This window comes from Dipodomys spectabilis, unplaced genomic scaffold (assembly GCF_019054845.1).
Source record: "Dipodomys spectabilis isolate Male_0828 unplaced genomic scaffold, ASM1905484v1 ptg000457l, whole genome shotgun sequence".
NCBI classification, from domain to species: Eukaryota; Metazoa; Chordata; class Mammalia; order Rodentia; family Heteromyidae; genus Dipodomys; species Dipodomys spectabilis.
In genome coordinates, this window is record NW_024871134.1 from 350,528 (window position 1) to 366,236 (window position 15,709).

General features: G+C 37.1%; 1 protein-coding gene across 1 annotated transcript in view; it reads left to right on the forward strand.

The window, feature by feature from the left end:
• Positions 1–264: 264 nt before the first annotated feature.
• Cep162 (centrosomal protein 162) overlaps positions 265–15,709 on the forward strand; it is a 76,978-nt gene continuing 61,533 nt past the window's right edge. Inside the window, exons 1-6 of the mRNA XM_042668572.1 lie at positions 265–319; positions 1,666–1,782; positions 6,179–6,293; positions 9,362–9,508; positions 9,817–10,000; positions 12,186–12,253. Of these exons, the coding sequence (XP_042524506.1) occupies positions 1,726–1,782; positions 6,179–6,293; positions 9,362–9,508; positions 9,817–10,000; positions 12,186–12,253 (571 nt within the window). The 5' untranslated portion in view covers positions 265–319; positions 1,666–1,725. The remainder of the gene's footprint in view (positions 320–1,665; positions 1,783–6,178; positions 6,294–9,361; positions 9,509–9,816; positions 10,001–12,185; positions 12,254–15,709) is intronic.

Consider the following 15,709-nt stretch of genomic DNA (forward strand, 5'->3'; position numbering starts at 1 on the left):
GCCCAGAGTCACTATTCTGACCTCAGAATTGGTTTTGACGGCTTTGTGTTTTCCTCACTGGGCTTACTGAGGGGGAACGCAATGCATTCATTCTCTCCAAACTTCCCCCAGCGTTCAACCAAGAGGTCGACGAGGCCTGGCCGACCAGATCGGGGACAACCACCAGAACAGGGATAACTGGACTACATCTCCCAGAGAGCCATGGGGTGGCTTCCGGGATCTCCGGGAACCTCCGAGCTGCCACCCACTTTTTCAGGCCGCAAGAGAAGGTGGAAGAGCGTTGAAAGGTGGAGCAGCGAGGGTTCGCACAGGCCTTTTGGTAAGGTGCTGAGCCGAGGTTCCCATCCCACTTGCAAAATCCACGGGACGCCGTACCCCACTGCGCGAGCCACGTGGCCGGCTTTGATCACATGATTTTGACGGGCCACCGCGAGGTCGGTTGCTGTGGCAACGGCCCCTCTGACCTTTTGGAAAGCGCGGGATTCCTCGGCCAGGGTAGATGAAGACGGTCCCCAGCCCACAGTGCCCCAGGACTTGTGTTTGCACCTCTTCCCACTTCCTGCTCGGATTCGTCTTTTCAGTGCTCACTGGTCTCGCCCTCCGCTCTCCAGTCTGCGCTTGCAGGAGCCTGGACGCCGCGGCCTAGCAGCAGGTCCGCGTCTGTTCAGACGCGGGCCCAGACTGTCCTCCCGCTAATCCGGGGCACAGGTGGCGTCTCCCGGCCTCCACCCCTTCCTGCCCCCTGCCGAAGGAAGCTGGTGCTCTGCTGCACCTAGGTGACAATCCGAAGTTGGGAGAGATTTCAGTGTGGGTTCGTTATTGGGGAATTGGAGAGCTTTGCCTTGAAAACCACTCAGTTCCACCTAAGGTGTTCTGTGTTTTGTTTTGGGGGAGGGGGGAAGCTTCTTGGTGCTTCAAAAGAAACATAATTCGTGGTGACTGTATGCTGCATTAATTTCATTAACTATTCTAGCGATCGTTAATAAATTCACTGTCGGAAACGTCCCCACGTCTAGGAAGGCTATTTTGCAAAACTGTTAATATGCATTGGTAAAATAATTAGGGGAAACTAGCTGAATTCAGGCAGCACAAACTTCTGTGTTTTGCAAGAAGACATGGTCTTCTTGGTTTGCATCATTACAATAATAAAAAAAAAAAGATATGTGACGATTTGATGTCTATTTAAGAGGTAATAGGAAACACACAATTATATGTAGGCTTAGGAAAGACTGAAGAGGTTACCTTTTAAAATATTTTTTTATTAAAAAAATTTTTTTTGCCATTCCTGAGGTTTGAACACAGGACCTGGGCACTTCCCTGAGCTTCTTTGGTTCTAGGCTAGCACTCTACCACTTGAGCCACAGTGCCACTTCAGGCTTTTTTTGTGCTTATGTGGTACTGAGGAACCGAACCTGGGCTTCATGCATGCCAGCCCTGAGAAGTTACCTTTTAAAATCAGATATTAACAAATGAAAATGTAATTCTAGATAATATATTAGATACATTGTCCAAGCCTCTTTTCTAAATCAGTTTGCTTAATAAATTAGGAATCTCGACCAGTCATAATTTTGAATCATGAAATGCAGTTTTTGAAGTTTGAGTTTGGATGTTTTCATGATATGATAGGTGTTCTTAAAAAAGATGTTTGTGTCTTTTGTCATTTAGTGTTGGATTTTGCAAATACTTTAGGAATATTTGCTTTGAGAAGCAGAAACTTATTTAACTATGGCTTACTATCCCCAAGAAGAGTTGGATGAAGAATTTGAACAGTTTATGAAAGAGGTAAGGAAATTCACTGTTTTAAAAGCTATATTGTAAATTTGTCTCATAGGACTCTTTAGTCTTTTCTTTCACTTCTTAAACACTATTAGTCCACCAACTCTCAAGTCCAGTGCTGGCGCCTGCTACACCACCTTGCCTATTGCGTCAGTTCACCTTAACTATTGCAGCTGTTTCTCACTAATGTCTAGCATTCCTTTCTGCACACTGCAGCCAGGTAGGATGCTGCATACATCCCATACATATTAAATGAAATCTATGGTTTATAATGCTCTTCAGAATTTTGGTCATGTCTGTCTCACTGACTATGTACCACTCTTCCACTTTGTTTCTCCCACCTCCACCTTAATTTTTCCTTTAATGTGTCAAGTTCATTTCACCCTGGAGGCTTCCAGTTTCCTATTTCTGTCATCAACAATGCTGTTCTCATATTTACCTAGCTATTGAAGCTATTATTTAAAATATTGCCACCTCAGAGAGGCCTTTTCTGTTAACCCATTAAAAAGTAGCCAGGTGGGGCAGGGAAGGTGACTCAGTGGTAGAGCGCTTGCCTTACATGCATGAGGCCCTGGGTTTGATTCTTCAGCACCACATAAAGAAAAAAGCCAGAAGTGGCACTGTGGCTCAAGTGGTAGAGCGCTAGCCTTGAGCTGAAGAGCTGAGGGACAGTGCCCAGGCCCTGAGTTCAGGCTCCACGACTGGACCCCCCCAAAAAAACAAAAAAAAAGTAGCAAGTTACTTCTTGGGGTACCATATATTTCCTTCCTTTTCCCCTTGCCCTTCACTCTCCATTTTCCCCTTCCTCTTTGTTCTCCTCCCATATATATTTATGTACAAATACAAATATATAATATAAATATATGTAGTAAATAAGATATATCATATAAATAATATGATATTCTAAATCAGAATATATTTATTATATTTACATATAGTTATGTTATATATAAATATATATTTATTCATATTTATGTCTTATATAAATATGTATTATGTATTTTATATTACTATATTATACATTTACTTATATAGTTAGTGTTGTATATTATATAATATATAATATACTATATAAAACATATAATAAATAATATATAGCTTATAAATAAAAATGTAAATTTGTTACATATATAAACACATAATATAAATATAATGTAAAATAATATAGATATATAATAAATGCATGTATACATATGTTAAATATATGAATATATTAAATATATTTATATATAAATATATACCATGTATATATACATATATATGGTATATATATATATATATATATATATATATATACACCATATTTATATGGTTAGTTTTAGGAGGTGGGCCAACCAAATTTTAAAAATTCACTTTATATATAACTCATATACCATACAATTTGTCCATTTAAAGTGCATAATTCAATGTTTTAAAGTTTTTAACTTTCATTATAATTGAATTTAGAACATATTTATCATCACAGAAAGAAATCTTGTATCTGTTAGTAGTTTCCCCAAAGATTTTGTTAAATGGAACATACACTATTTGGCCTTTAGGGTCTGGCTTTTTGTTCTTACTTCTTGTACTAAACGTAGATTTTTTTCAAGTCTTCCCATGTTCTCACATATATTAGTTTGTTCTTACAGCTGTATAATATGCCATTGTATGGATAAAGGGTATGTGGCATTTGTTCATCTGCTTTGTGGTTGATGGACATTTCAGATAGTTCCATCTTTGGGCAATTATGAATAATTATGTGCAAGTTTTTGCAAAAACGTGTTTTCATTTCTTATATGCCTGTAAATGAATTTCAAGGCCATATGCTAATTTTGTGTGTAGTTTTTCACCACTAGAAAGGTACTAGACTACTGTCTAGTGTAGCTGGTTACATTCTCACTAACTGTATGTTAATTATGTTTCTCTATGTCTTTGCTATTTTGTAATTTTGTTCTTATCTGGAATCAGCTCTTTTTATTTTTGAAGTGCTGGTCCTGGGGCTTGAACTCATAGATTAGGTGCTGTTCCTGAGCTTTTTTGCTTAAAGCTAGCACTCTACCACATGAGCCACAGCTCCACCTCCAGTATTTTGTTGGTTAATTGGTGATGAGTCTCATAGATTTTCCTACCCAGGCTGGCTTTAAACCATGATCCTCAGATCTCAACCTCCTGAATAAGTAGAATTCCATGTATGAGCTACTAGCATGTGGCTCAGTCTTTAATGATCACAACCCCTTAATCAGTGTGGACAGGTTTGAAAGTCAGAATACCTGCAATGTGTTAGAAAGGCTGAGACATCATTTTTTTTTTACAACCCTACTGTGTCAATGGTTCTATATCTGTGCTATAGATAAATTTTTAAAATGTGGTGAGAAGAAGCTAGGGTCTAAATGGTAAGTGATACAACTAGTTAACAGAACTTCAGGTTAAATAAAGAGTAGGTTTTCTTCTTCCCTTCATCCTACCTATATGTCAGTGAAGACAATAAGTACTTCTTGAACTCACTTCATGAAATTGACACTCTTAGAAATCATTTTTTGTTTTCCATGTGTGAGATGTGTGTGTCTTGTTATCTTAGAAGTTACAAAGTCTCCTATTGGTATCCTAGTTGTGTGGTGGAAAGTAGACAGGCTCTCAGAACAGACCTGAGTTAGTTTGAGTGGCACTTTACCTCTCTGAGCTTCACTGTTCTCATCAGAAAATTGTTGCAAGATTATTTGAAGATGAAGTGAGGTAATGTGACTTAGAGAGCTGGAAATTGAGAAGAGAAGGGGTCAGAAACACAGTCCTAGAGAGGTCTCGAGCTGACAAAATGGGCAGAAAGGCCCAACACTATTACATACATGGGTACGCATAGGGATGGAACATGGTGAGAGTGATGCTGGTCTGGTCAAAGATACAGTTTCATGAAGTTAAAGAGTTGGTCACCAGCACCAAATTCTGCAATATGAAGAGGGAAGGATGACTGATGAGTCGTTCATGGCATTTAGGAGGCCTTTGGTTTCTGGAGGAAAGCTGTTTGTGAGGAAACCAGATTCTAAGGGGTTAATGATCAATTTTTGAAAATGTTATGTAAAGGAAATGCAGCAGGTACAGTAAAAGGAAGGTAGGGATAATGACATTTTTCTGTTTGCTTTGCCCTTCCACACCTTTCTGAGTATAAGGTAGAGTTAAGTATTGGTTCTTTGATTCCAGGTTGTGCCAGTTGCTATGCTAGAGGCAATCTTGAGCCAGGTATGCAATATGGAGGAAGAGTAAGCCTAGAGACTAGAGAGGAGCAAGATGCAGGCATTATATCAGAAGCACCTAAGGAAGAGATGAGAGGGAACTGGAACCCCTGTGCAGGTTCTGTTGGGAGTGTAGGACAGTATTGTGTCTTTGGAGAGGGAAAAGTTCTTGAGTAGATGAGATTAGTGAGGGGAAGATGGTAGTGCTGGCTGAGGTCTTTGATTTCTCAGCAAAAAGGGGGAATTCTGGCTTACTGGCTAGGAGAAAGTACTACACTGCAGCTACACTAGACTAGGGTTATAGTAAAGTGTACTGGATGAGTGGAAAAGGATAACTCCAAGTGTTAAACCACTGTGACAAAATGTTAATTTCTCCAGACAACGTCATCATTCCTCTGAAATGTAGTCCCTAGTCTTGGAGTTGAGTTCTTTTGCCATGATCCTGGGTAATTTTGTTCAACTGCTTCTTGTTCTTAAACCTTAGAGAGCAGGTAGAAGATAAGAACAAATATTTGTTCTCCTTTCCTCAACAAGTGGTTTCATCAAACTTTCTTTCTTTATTGTGCTTTGCTTGTTTAATTCTAGGTATGAAATCAGTATTCAAACACATTTCTTGATTTTTAATTTAGCCACCTGTGTTTACAGATAAGAATATATGTGTTCACTGGGACATGAATATTATATAGGACTTTGGACATTCACACACCAAGGCCAGAGGAGGATATTCATAGGAGTGGTTGCCAAAGGCTCAATAGCTATGTGCAGATGATCATATAAAATAATATTCTATGAAAGGAACTCCAAGAAAAGGAAACAGGAGACATTTTTAGTTGCCATTGTTGCTGTTTTGTTTTCTGTTCCTTTTGTTTGTTTGTATTTCGGAGGGCACAGAAAAGGTGGAACAAGGATGAACAAATTCAACAGTGATACTAGACACTATGTGGAAAATGAACTGAATATCTTATGGGTGGAGATGGGAGGGAAGAATCAGGAGACAGGGTTCAAACAGAATTATACTCATTACTCATTATGTTACTGATTCCTATAACTGTAATCCTTCTGTATATCAACTGTACAAAAACAATTATGTTTTTGTTAAAAATATTGTTTAAGTGATAAGAAAATTGAAATATTTAATGATGGAATTTTCTCATTTACAGTATATTTTAAAATTTTATAATTTGCCTCTGATTCAGCTTTCAGATGATTCTTTTGAAAATGTAAACAAAATGCCCAAACAACCTGCAGAAGAAATGAAGAAGAAAGATACAGTGCCTTGGTGGATAACTGAAGATGATTTTAAAGATGACGGTAAATAATATGAAGTTTTTATGTTAAATTATTTGATCACAAGAGGTTTGTCAAGACTTTAATTCTGGATTTTGTTACTACAATACAAATATATAAAGTACTATTAATGTAGATTTTTGAGTTCATTGTTACTTCACTTTATTACATTTTATTATGCACTTGATAGCAGGTTTAATGATAAATTGATTTAAAAGTGATTTAATAAGATATTCTGGCACTGTATTAACATTATCACAGGGAAGTTTGAACACATCTGTAAGTTTTGGTATCACAGTTTGTTTGCAACTATTTTTACTAGTCATTAACAAACTATAAAAAATATGTCAATATATCTGTAGGTATACAGATAATGTCTCTCTTTCCTTTTCTCTCTCTCCTGCCCTCACTATATATATATATATATGATGGGACTGGATATGAACTCATATATATATGAGATATATGTAGTATATATAAATATATATGTCTATAAAACATATATATTATCTATGCAAATATGGATATATCTCACCGTCACCCTTTCTGGAGAAGTCTACCCTCCCTAACCTCAAATGGAGCATATTCCTCCCTTTGTAACTGCTATTCTTCCTTCCTGCAGTTGTCATCCTTTCCCACATCACCTAATTACCTCCTCATCGTTCTTCAAATTTTGGCAGTATTACTTCTGTGCAGAATGTTCTTGGATTTTTCCAGTCTAGATAGGACCTTCCTCCATTAATATCTCAGGGGTTTCCTCCAAAGCTCTGGAGTTGTAACACACTGAGCTCCATTCTGTAGGTCCTACTGCTTTTCCAGTGGTTACTGCCTGCTTTCCCTTGTCCACCAGAGACCTGTCTCTTCTAGACCTTTTTCTCCATCTTCTGATAAAGTATGTCATCATACCACTCACTGCCGCTCCTTATTGTCCACTTATGTGCATGTTATTCTTAATTTCATAAAGACTTTTCAGTTCCTATTTTACCACCACCTCCAATTCTCCTGTCTATTCTTAATGACTTCATTCACCATTCATATCATCATTCCCTACTCGTTTGTTTGTTTGTTTGTTTTCCCCTGCTCATTGTAATAGCTTCTCTTGTCATTCATAAAAGCTAGTGGCCTCTAAGTTCCCACCCTCCAGGAATCTTGCATCATGACTTCTTTGACCTGTCGATTTTTTTCTGCTTTCCCTTGGCTCATGCTAGTGTAAATCTACTAGCCTGCTCATGTGTCTCACACGCCTGGCCTTTTGCCTCAGGGGCTGCATGCATATTTCTTCTTCCTTAAACACCTTTTATTAAGTGTTCATGTGCACTGGTTCTCTATGTCCATAGGTCTTAGCTCAAGTGGAGCTCAAGTGAAGTCTTCTAGGACACCCTCTTTAAATTTGCCATGCTCTCCCATATACTTGCCCCCAATTTTCTTCAGTTTTCTACAGCTGCTTTGTAAGCTCAAAGGGCAGGGTTCTTTGTTTTATTCACTGAGAAATCTTAAGACAATTCCCAGCATCAATAAGTATTTGCTTTTTGTCTTATACAGTAACTTTCCCATGACAAAGGCCTTTATTGCATGGCATGCATTAATACTGTTCAAGATGCACACTGTTGTTTTTTTTTTAAATCTAAATAATATTAAAGACATTTGTTTTATAAACAAAAATTATACTGTCTTGCTCAGGTTTCAGAAACTTTCTTTGGCCATATTGAAGTTTTGAATTCAGTGGCTCTACCTTGCTAAATAGGCATCCTACCACTTAAGCTTTTCAGATAGGGTCTTTTACTTTTGCCTAGAACTGATCTCAGATCAAGATCTTCCATGCTTCTCATTTGGCTGGGATCATAGGTGTGGCATCAAACCATTCTCTTCCTAATTTTTGCTTCCTAAGTGACTAAGATTTCAGGTATGAGCCATAGCTATTGAGACTAAAAACATTTATACTATGAAAGATGTCAGAGGTTCAGAAAGAAGTAGAATATATTCCTTTGTATCCATTGTCTTAAAAATATCATTTTAACTTATGGTCAGTCATGCTTCTCTTATTTCCCATACTTTCTCTAGTCCCTCGGTTAGCTTATACTAAAAAAAAAAAGGTTTAGTCACTTATCACTTCTATCCACAGATATTTCCACGTATCTCTTTTCTTTACTTTGTTTGTTTGTTTTTGGTCCAGGTTCTGGAACTTAAACTCAGGGTCTGGGCACTGTCCTGAGCTTTTTTGCTCAAGGCTGGTATTGTACCACTTGAACCAGAGCTCTACTTTTGGTATTTTGGTAGTTGGAGATGAGAGTCTCACAGACTTTCTTGCCTAATGTGGATTTGAACTGTGATGCTCAGATTTCAGTCTCCTGAGTAGCTAGGTTTACAGGTATGAGCCATCAGCTCCTGGCCCAAGTATTTCTTAGGATAAGTACTTTTAAAATATGATTGTGACGTTATTTAAGAAGTAACAGTAGTAATCCTTAATATCATCTAATATTTAATCAGTCAGAAAACAATTTTATTATGTTTCAAATGAATTAACTTTAGAGACAATTTCATTATCTAGAATACTGTGAGACTAGGCTATCCTCCACGCTCCCAACAGTAAACATGTATACTGGTGTGAGACTATCCTGCAGGAAGCCAGTTTCCAGCCAGTGTTTCCAGTGTTTGGGAAATAATGACTCTAAAGACCTTTTGTTGTTTCCATCTACTTATTTGAGGTAATATTTATACTAACTCTTGCTGGTATATTGTTAGGTCTTGTCTAGCTTCTGTAGTTGTCTTTCCTGGGACCTGCTTTTTCCTGTGGTGTTTCAGATATTAGTTCATGTTGTGCACATTTATTGACAGGAGAAAAGTGATGTGGCATACTGTATTAAGTACTTTTGTTTCAAGAAAATTTTCTGAGATCTTATGCAAAGTTTTGAAATGTTCTATTTAATCAGAGGCACTGCAAGCAACTGGAATTATACTTTTTTGTGAATTGTAGGTCTGATAGGTTTTTATTCCATAGATTTATTGTAGCTATTTTGCACAAAATTAGTATAACTGTTTTCATGTTGGCACAGTTCTCTGAACATAAATAACCAACTCCATTAAATTCTTAGGACTACTTGGAACAAATGTAAGCTACCTGAAAGTGAAGAAGACTTCTCAGCCTACTGTAGAAACAGAAGAGGAGTCTCCTGAAAACATTCAGCTTCTTAAGAGCAGTGGGACCTCTATCTTAAGTGTTGACAGCTTAGAAACAAATGGTAAGAAATGTGTAGAATGTAAATCAATAAATTGTTAATTACTATGCTCATTTCCCAATTTTTACAGAAATCAACTCATCTTGGAGCCTTGACTAAAGCATGTAAATTTATCTTTCTAGATACAGATGTATTTTCCTAGAAGTTAAAAATTACAACTCTAGAGAAGTTGTACCAAGTTTGGCTTTAAATCAATTTGGAGGGGGAGAGGTTTGTAAAAGTTTTTAAATTTATGGTAGGAGGTCAATAAATGTTCCATTTAATTTTATCACAATTCCAAATAATAGAATGTGTTTGTGCTTTCTCTTTAGAAGTGGTAGTTTCTGAGCTCCATCACAGCATTCTTGGATTGGGATTGGACACATTAGAAGAACAAGAGGAGAAAGAACAATTTTTTGCCAGACTTGAGAAGGGCTTGACTTCTTCCATTGATTATTCAAGACTGAATAAGGAATTGGACTCTAATGACTCTACGCAATTGAAAGCCTTATATAGGTAACAAATACAATATAAACCTATTGATATACAATATAAACCTTTTGTGTTACTCTGTATTTTTGGAAGTCTGACACATACATGGACTCAAGTAGGTAAACAAATCAGCTGAAGATTCAAATAGGTAAACATTTAAATCAACTAAAAATGATGTCTTAGTTTTGTACTCAATTCTGTGTTTATTATTTTGGTGAGTGGTTTTTCTTATCTGGACAGAATATGATGATTGTAGAATATGATGTTTAAAGTCTCTTCTGCCTTAAGCTATCTGAAATTTCATATCTAAGTTATTGTTGAAACTGATTGTATAATTGGATAATTCTAGGAAAGAAACTGATTAGTGGTTTTCCACAAATAAAATCTAAAATAGAATCCAGGTTCTATTCTGAACTCAAACAAAAAGGAAGAAAAGGAAGTAGGAAGCAGAGTAGGAAGTAGGAAGATACAGTTTTGGCCTGTGTCTTACCTCTATGTATGATTGACTATGTTGGTTGTCAGGAAACCTCATTCTCTCTGAATTCCTGCTAGCTGACTGAGCTGGTCCTCTCTTAAGGTCGTGACTACTGGCATTTTCAAGAACTTAGTGAAACCTGATGTTTTTCATTTCCTCAGTTTAATATATGAGTAATGGAAATCAGACTTTAATTTTATTGGATTTTGATAACACAAGTACAAAGAGAAGAATAATCTCTGATTATTGAGTGCCTAGTATCAAGATTACTAGCTTCTTACAGACAGAAAAAGCAGTACCTAACTACTAGCACAGACTGTATGGGGTCTGAGACTTTTTACTACTTTCCAGTGACCAAGACAGACTTCCATTTTTGTGGATATTAACAAGGAATAGGAGTTTCCTCAGGAACAAAAGGCCTATTTACAACAAAAGCAATTCCATGTTTTCATTGGTGTCCCATATCCCTGGGTTAGTACAAAAGTATCCCAGTTATATGTCTGCATTGCAGGAAAGAAACACTGAGCTTGGGAAATCTGTCACTTTTACTGAAGGAGAAATAAACCTGTTCTTTTGGTGGAAAGAGTACCTCATATCTCATATTTACTTGCTGCAAATAGTTAGAATAGCTTGGTAAAGAATATTCAAAGCCTGGCTTTATTGGCATATCCAACAAAAGTTATATGGGGACACTGTAGCAGTTGACTTTCCCACCAGTGACAGCACAGAGTAAGCACACATACATTTGTTGATCATATTTTTTTTTGCATCTTTGTATTATTCCTTAACTTGTTGTTTTTTTTTATTTCTTAACAATATTGTTAAATTTGAGTATTTCTGTTCATAATAGGCCAATTGCAGTATAGCCTGAAGTTCACAGCATTAAATGCTGGCTACTCTTCCTGTGATCAGTCTTCCAGTTCCTCAAGGTGCTAATATCTCAGTAAAGACAGAGTTAAGGGACTGAGAAAAGTACAACTGATGCCTTGGTTTGAAAGAAAGTAGTCTATGACTACTGTTTCCTATACAATTAAAACACGCTCATTGTGTCTGCTTATTGCTGAGTTTTTAGCTCCTATTCATCTTTCATTTCCAGGTGAAATTGTATGTGAGTACTGAACTGGGTAATAGTTCTTGTCCTCTACTCAGACATCAATTCAGTATCTGCTGGTCAGCTCTTAATCTATTGTGAAAAAAACTGAGTGAGGGCTGGGAAGGTGGCTCAGTGGTAGAGCACTTGCCTTGCATGCCTGAGGCCCTGGGTTCGATTCCTCAGCACCACATAAGCAAAAAGAAAAAAAAGCTGGAAGTAGTGCTGTGGCTCGAGTGGTAGAGCGCTAGCCTTGAGCTGAAGAGCTGAGGGACAGCGCCCAGGCCCAGAGTTCAGGTCCCACAACTGGACCCCCCCAAAAAAAAAAGAAAAAGAAAAAAAACTGAGTGAGGTTAAGTGTATACATGTAGATGCACATACTATGTATATAAAGGTGTGTATAATTATATATAAATTTAAGAAAAAATGGCCTTTTCCTTGTTACTTGTGCAGTACAATCAGTCATAAACTGATGGGCTTTTATTTTCAAAATATTTTTGTACAGCTCTGAACTTTTAGCTTTTTGTAGGACAGAAGTATTTGAGAAGATTCAATTTTAGAAGATTAAAAAAAAATCTTAAATGGTTATATGAGAATCTGTTATTTGTATGTTTTACTACATAGTAACTAAATTATTTTTCCAGTTATGATGCTAACATAAAGCAACCTGAAGAGGAACATGAGAGTGAATTGAAGCATGAAGAACTGCCAGGTAATTGTAATGGCTTTCATATTTTGAAAAGGTAGTATAGTTTTGAACTAAAGACACAGCCAGGACATTTGTGTACACTCGTATACTTTCCAAAGTATTTACTTATATATTTATAAACTCATTCCATCTGGCTTTCAAATATGAGAGAAAACATGTAACCTTTATCTCCCCAGACCTGACTTACTTCATGTAACATAATTTTTCCCAGGTCCTTCCATTTCTTCGCAAATGATGCAATGTCATTCTTTCTAATGGATGAACAAAATTCCATTATGTGTGTGTGTGTGTGTGTGTGTGTGTGTGTGTGTGTGTGTGTGTGTGTGTGTGTGTGTGTGTGTGTGTGTATGTATATATCACATTGTCTTGATCCATTTGTCCATTGAGGGGCACGTTGGCTGTAGTGAATAGTGCTGCAGTGAACAAACCTGTGTTGGTGGCTTTTTTGTATATTAGAGAAAAATAATAAAGAGAAATCCTGTTGTCTTGGAAGAGCCTTGAGCAGATGGAATGAGGTTGTGTCATAATCTGACTATTGAGAAATTATTAGAAATGAATTTGCTTTTCCATTGCAGAGAGTAAATGATGAGCCAGTTAGAAAAAATGAATAAAAAACACGAGATAAAGCTTTGTGTTAGGGCTGTTGGCATTTCTAAAGCCAGGCCAAAGATCTTCAAAGCCTGGTGGTGGGGAGGAGTACCTTTTTTCTTCTTTGCTTTTAATGTTCTATGTGTGTGACTGACAAAAAAAGAATGTAGATTTATGTACAAGGTTACTTGTTTGCAGTACTTTGTGTTCCTTCTATAAATTTGAACTTCTATCTTAAATTGTTTTTCTCATTTAAATTTTAATTCAGATTACTACTAGGAACAAATTCTCTCAGCTTTTATTTCTTTGTCCTCAGTTTTGAAGAATACTTTTTAGATTCGGTGCAGTGGCTCATGTCTAAAATTCCAGCTACTTAGAGGGCAAAGATTGGACCGGTCACAGATTTAGGCTAGGTTGTACAAAAAGTTATTAAATCCCTATTTCAGCTGATAAGCCAGCAGCAGTAGTATACATCTGTAATCCCGATAGTTGGGAAGATGGTCATCTGAAAAACAATTGAAGTCAAAAAGGACTGGGGAGTGGCTCAAGTGGTAAAGCACTTGCCCAACATTCACCAAGCTCTGAGTTTAAACTTAAGTACCAATGGGGCTGGGAAGGTGGCTCAGTGGTAGAGCGCTTGCCTTGCATGCCTGAGGCCCTGGGTTCAATTCCTCAGCACCACATAAGCAAAAAGAAAAAAGCTGGAAGTGGCTCTGTGGCTCAAGTGGTAGAGTGCTAGCCTTGAGCTGAAGAGCTGAGAGACAGCGCCCAGGCCCAGAGTTCAGTCCCCACAACCGGACCTAAAAACAAAAAAAAAAAAAACCCCTTAAGTACCAAATAAATAAAAATATAAGCTCAACTATATTGGAAATGAACTATACCACTTGTGTGAGATGATGGTCAGGAGGGAAAAAAACTGGGAGAAAGTGAGGGAGTCAGTAACACTATTCAAAACAAAATGTATTCATTACTTGACTTATATAACTACAGTTACATAACTTCTCTGTACATCACCTTTACAATTTAAAAATAATATATAAGCTCAATATATTCTATACCTGCTCAGTATAGAATTTTAATTAATTTTTTTCTTTTCTTTGAACACTTTGATTTTATTCTGTTGTCTCTTGACCATGAAAAGTCACTGGTAACTCCTATTGTTGTTACTTTGCTTGTACAGTGGTCCCCCAGTATCTTCAGGGCATTGGTTTCAGGGCCCTTTAAAGGTAACACAAATCTGCCGTTGCTCAAGTAACATACGGAGTGGCACAATATCTGCACCTTGTGCACATCTTCCCATAAACTTTGTCACCCTACTTTACTTACAATACCTAGTCCAATACAAATGATTCTGTAAGTAGTTGTTACTTTGTATTTTTCAGGGAATGATAGTAAGGAACAAAGATCCTTACACATTCAGTACACACACTTTTTAACAATCCAGTACTTAATGAAATCCAAAGACAGAGAGCTTACATTATATCCCCCTTTTTTTTCCCCTCAGTTTTTAAGATTTTCTCTTTGTACTTGTTGATGACATGTCTTGTGCCTTCCTATTGGAAGCTGATTGAATATCAGTGATGGGTGGATTCAGAGTTCCCATCAAAGGGAAAATGCTTTGCCCATTAATTCCTCAGGTATCATTTCATTTTATCTCTCATGTCTTCTGATCTTACAAGTGTATCAGAATGCTGTTGCCCTATACATTACTAAAGACTTTTTTTCTCTTTCTGAACTTCAGTTTCTTTTGCTAGGCCTTCAGGGTCGCTGACCTTTAATTTCCTGTTACTGCTAACCATTTTTTTCCTTTCACTATTGAAATTTCTTTTGGATTTAAAAAAAAATTTACCTTTCTTCATTTTTCCAAACACCAAATACTATGCATCTTCCACAGATTTCAACATGTGTTCTGGTTCAAGTATATTTTTGCTTTTTCTCATAGTCATGGGTTTTTTTTTTCTGTTAGATGTTAGAAATTGTGAAGTCTACATTGTTGATTCTACATTGTGTGGATTTCATTTTCTCTTATGGATATGTTGAGCTTTGTGTCAACAGTTAATTATCTTGCTACTTGATCTTTTCTTATTTTTATTAAGGGACAATTAGAGTAGTCACTCTAGGTATCATTTAGCCCTACCACTAAGACCCAGGTCTCTGATGAATGTCCCTCGTGATCAGTGTGGACTTCCCAATTAAACAGACTAGAGCCCAAGAATTACCAACTTGTGAGAACTCAGAATTTTCTAGCCTACAGCTTCCCAGGTTGTTCTTGGCTTATCTCTCACATTAAGGACTTAGTATCTAGTAGGGAGTCAAAAGGACTCATGCAGATCTCTGGAGCCCTTTCTTCTGGAACCTCATTTCTTGATCACTGCACTACAATTCCTGAGTGCTTCAGCCTTTCTGCCTTTCAATGTCTTCTCCCTCCGTGCTGAGCACATCTTCATTCAGGTAATTGTGGGGGAGCTCTCATTTATAGTTTCTTATATAATCACATTTTTTGTCTGCTTGTTTAGTGTGGAGAACAGATGTTGTATTTGTTTTCTCCAATATACTAGTAGTTTACAAATCAAGTTAAATATAGTCTTTCAATTCCACCATGCCAGAGGAGGCTCTTCAGATTATAATATACTTAAAGTTTAGAAGGTAAATTGTTAACCAAGGATGAAAAATGTCTCTGAAAAGAATTCTTGAGATCTTTGACACTGATTGTGGCTTACTTTATCTGAATTGTAAGAATATTTTCTGTTCCTAAAATAATATTTTAGCTGAGGGCTGGTGGCTCAAGCCTATAATCCTAGCTACTCAGGAGGCAGAGATCTAAGGATTGTGGTTCAAAGCTAACCCAGGTAGAAAAGTTCTTGAGACTTA